Raw genomic sequence first — 3,419 nt, forward strand, 5'->3', positions numbered from 1 at the left:
CCCGCGGGCTCAGGCAATCCACTCACCTCAGCCTCCCAAAGGCGCGGGATGACAGGCTAAGCCACCGAGCCCGGCTTGTGCCAAGACTCTTAAAGTAGGTCAGCATCATCAAGTTATATTGCGTCTGAGTCTTGGTGTTCCTCTCTGTAAAACGGGATGAGACTGCCAGGTTGTCCTGAGGGGTGGACCCCAAGCGGCCGAGGTGCTGAGCCCAGGGCCTTGCACCGTCAGCACGGCAGCAAATGGCAGCTGCGGCCGCCAGGGTTATTGTGACTCGACCTCGTGTCTTCTGAGCCCGCCCATTCCATTGCCTGTCCATGAGAAGTGAGCTAAGTTTTGGAAACTTTGATGAGGGGTTACTTTCTTTTTTATAGTTAACTTTCGTGTTGCAGGCAGAACTGTGGGTTGAATGCCTGCACATACAAACAAATGAGGTTTTATTTGAGTTAGAGTGAACATGTTATTCTACCTGTCTGAGCAATCTTAGCTGAGTGGCCCTCCGAGTGGTAGTGTGTCCAGCTTCCAACCTCAGTCTTAGTGAAATGTGGATTAGTACAAGCTCATGCATCAGCACTGATGCTCTAGCCATTAATGCAGTTTTATAACTAGAGAACACTTGGCTTACCTTTGACTGTTCTGGGTGTTTGCTGGTGCTCCTTGGGGCAAGCTTTTTTCTCTCCATTTTATAGACCAGAAAATTGAGGTCTAGATTAAGAAACAAGCCCATAACCGAGCTGTGAGTGGAACCCAGATGTCCAGCCTCCCATGGGCTGTGTCCTTTAGATGATACTATCAGCAGACGATCCTTTCCTCTCATGCAATGATTGGGCATCTCAGATACAGCCAGGGAGCCATAGACTGGTAGTCAGATTTCCTTTTAGTCTTGATCTCAGTTATTTAAAAAATTCGCCTGCGATGAAAAAGTGCAGAAATTGTCCCCTCACACCACCCAAGCCCCTCTATAACGATAAGTCAGGGGTAGCCCACAGAAGAGGGACTGGCCAGAGTTACCTGGCATGGCCCTTTCTACTAGGTCACCTTGCACACTGTGAGTTGTTGACGAAAATGACTGGTTTCGTTTCACCTGTAGACGGCTTTTACCTGGTAAAGTCTGGAGAGTTGTGGTTTAACCTGGGCAGAGGCTTCCTTCGATACTGTTGGGCAGTATCAGAGCGGGAAGGGTTACCAGCTCAGGTGGTGAGTGAAAGCATGTTCAGATGCTTTTGACATCAGCCCGGTGTTGGCACTGGCTCCACGTGCTAGGACAGAGGAAAGGGTCAGCACGGAAGACAAGTGTTTCACAGCTCTTTTTCTGCCGAATACTTGAGGGATACCACCCATAACCAGCGGCCACCTTGGCTCATTGTGAGAGTGGCTTCACTTGGTTGCCAAAGGCTGTTGTGGGGGTGATGGGCGGAGCATCAGCTACAGGGTACAGCCAGACATACACTGCTTGGAAAACCCCCTCCAAGCAATGCTGGTGCTTCCCCCCCATCCCTCTAGGCATCACTGCCAAAAAGAAAGTAAGAGGAAATCTGTGGGAAGAAAATTGTTGTGAGAAGAGGAGACAATCCCAGTTAGCTGTTCCTTACTGTCATCTGGGGGGACTTGAGGAATACCGAGGAATGGACTGTAAAAGTTTGAAGTCAAGTATAGGCAGAAGGAAAACAGAAGTTAACTGGTATTCCTGGCCCACTGAAATCCACATCCAGCCAGAGCCTGTACTTTTCTGCCTTACCTGGTTGAATTGGTTTTGAACAACTAGGGAGTCTAGGCATTCAGCAAACATGTATTGAATGTGTATGATGTGCTGGGCACTGTGATAGAAGCTTAGGCCATAAAGATGAACAAGCCAGAGCTCCTGCTCTCGAGTTGGAACGGGAGAGATGAGATAGGTGGGCTTCTCTCGGAAGGGGAGGGCTCAGCCACGCCTTCATGGTGGGAAGGGTTCTAACCGCTGCCCTCGCTTGGCCCAGGTGCCGGATGTGCTCCCTGACGTTCTACTCAAAGTCGGAGATGCAGATCCACTCTAAGTCACACACCGAGACCAAGCCCCACAAGTGCCCGCACTGCTCCAAGACCTTCGCCAACAGCTCTTACCTGGCCCAGCACATCCGGATCCACTCGGGGGCCAAGCCCTACAGTTGTAACTTCTGTGAGAAATCCTTCCGCCAGCTCTCCCACCTCCAGCAGCACACCCGGTAAGGCTGCTCTCAGTTTACCCACTGCCTGGCCGTGAACCCCAAGGCCACAGCCTGCACCGACTCCTCTCTCCACATGTGTGCTTTCTTCCCTCTCACTACTGCCCTCGGTAGCCTCGACTCTCCTGTTTCAGTTGAGAAATGAATTCTGTAGCCTCGCTGTGTGGGGGGCCTTAACAATCGTGGTCTCCAATCCAAAGTCTGGAACAATGTATGTGGTTTCTCTCTGTGTCTTTGTTTGGAAATCTTCTGCAGAGCAGGCCATGCTTATGCTATATGCTTCCGTTCAGAGCCAAGGTGTGCATTCAACTTCAGGTCCATGGGGAACAGGCGGTATTGGTCTTTGTTCAGATTACTGTTTGGAAGCAGGGTCTCTGTGGTGAGTGCGTCACTTTAGGAGAAAGCGGAGGGTTGACGACACTGACTGCTTTCAGGTCCCAGGAGCCATGGGTTGGCAGCTCTTCATCATCTCACTGCCATTCTAGCCACCGACTTGAGATCAACAACAACCTAGACCTGGGTTTCCTCTTCATCAGCCTCTCCAGGCTGGAGCATGTTTGGGAGGAGGGAGGAGGGGTGCGCGCATCCGTCAAGCAACATCATTTCACCCGGCAGAGAGCAGCGCCCTGGTGTCGAACTGCTTCCTCCTCCCCCCCCTCCTCTCCTCTCCGGCAGGATCCATTCCAAGATGCACACGGAGACCGTCAAGCCACACAAGTGCCCGCACTGCTCCAAGACCTTCGCCAACACCTCCTACCTGGCCCAGCACCTCCGTATCCACTCGGGGGCCAAGCCCTACAACTGCTCCTACTGCCAGAAGGCCTTCCGCCAGCTCTCCCACCTCCAGCAGCACACACGGTAAGGGAGACTGGCGGGCTACTGACCCCGCCCCGCTGGCATGCCCTCCCCACCCCCGCCCCGGACACACACAACAACCCGCATGCGGGGGGCGGGGGAGAGACGTGGCCGGAGGAGGCGCCTGGCTGGAGGAGAGCACAGCTGGCACCGGGAGAAAGAAGACCAAGAGCAACAGTGGACATACAAGTGGACACTAAGAGAGAGCCCTTTTGGGGCAAGAGCTGTGTCTGGGAGACAGTGACGGTGGTGCTCCCCTGCCCCTGGGAGCAGAGACGGCCTTCCTGTGTCTCGCTTTCCTCCTTGAAGATACTTGTGCACACATCTTGCAAGACTTTCTGCTTGGTGCCACAGCAGAGGCAT

The 3,419-nt window shown here is 53.2% G+C and overlaps 1 protein-coding gene across 1 annotated transcript in view; it reads left to right on the plus strand.

Moving 5' to 3' along the window:
• ZNF384 (zinc finger protein 384) overlaps positions 1-3,063 on the plus strand; it is a 14,593-nt gene extending 11,530 nt beyond the window's left edge. The window contains exons 7-8 of the mRNA XM_008049727.1: positions 1,977-2,201; positions 2,877-3,063. Of these exons, the coding sequence (XP_008047918.1) occupies positions 1,977-2,201; positions 2,877-3,063 (412 nt within the window). The remainder of the gene's footprint in view (positions 1-1,976; positions 2,202-2,876) is intronic.
• Positions 3,064-3,419: the final 356 nt, after the last annotated feature.

This window comes from Carlito syrichta, unplaced genomic scaffold (genome assembly GCF_000164805.1).
Source record: "Carlito syrichta isolate Samal-C Ts95f unplaced genomic scaffold, Tarsius_syrichta-2.0.1 Scaffold136259, whole genome shotgun sequence".
In the NCBI taxonomy this organism is placed as follows: Eukaryota; Metazoa; Chordata; class Mammalia; order Primates; family Tarsiidae; genus Carlito; species Carlito syrichta.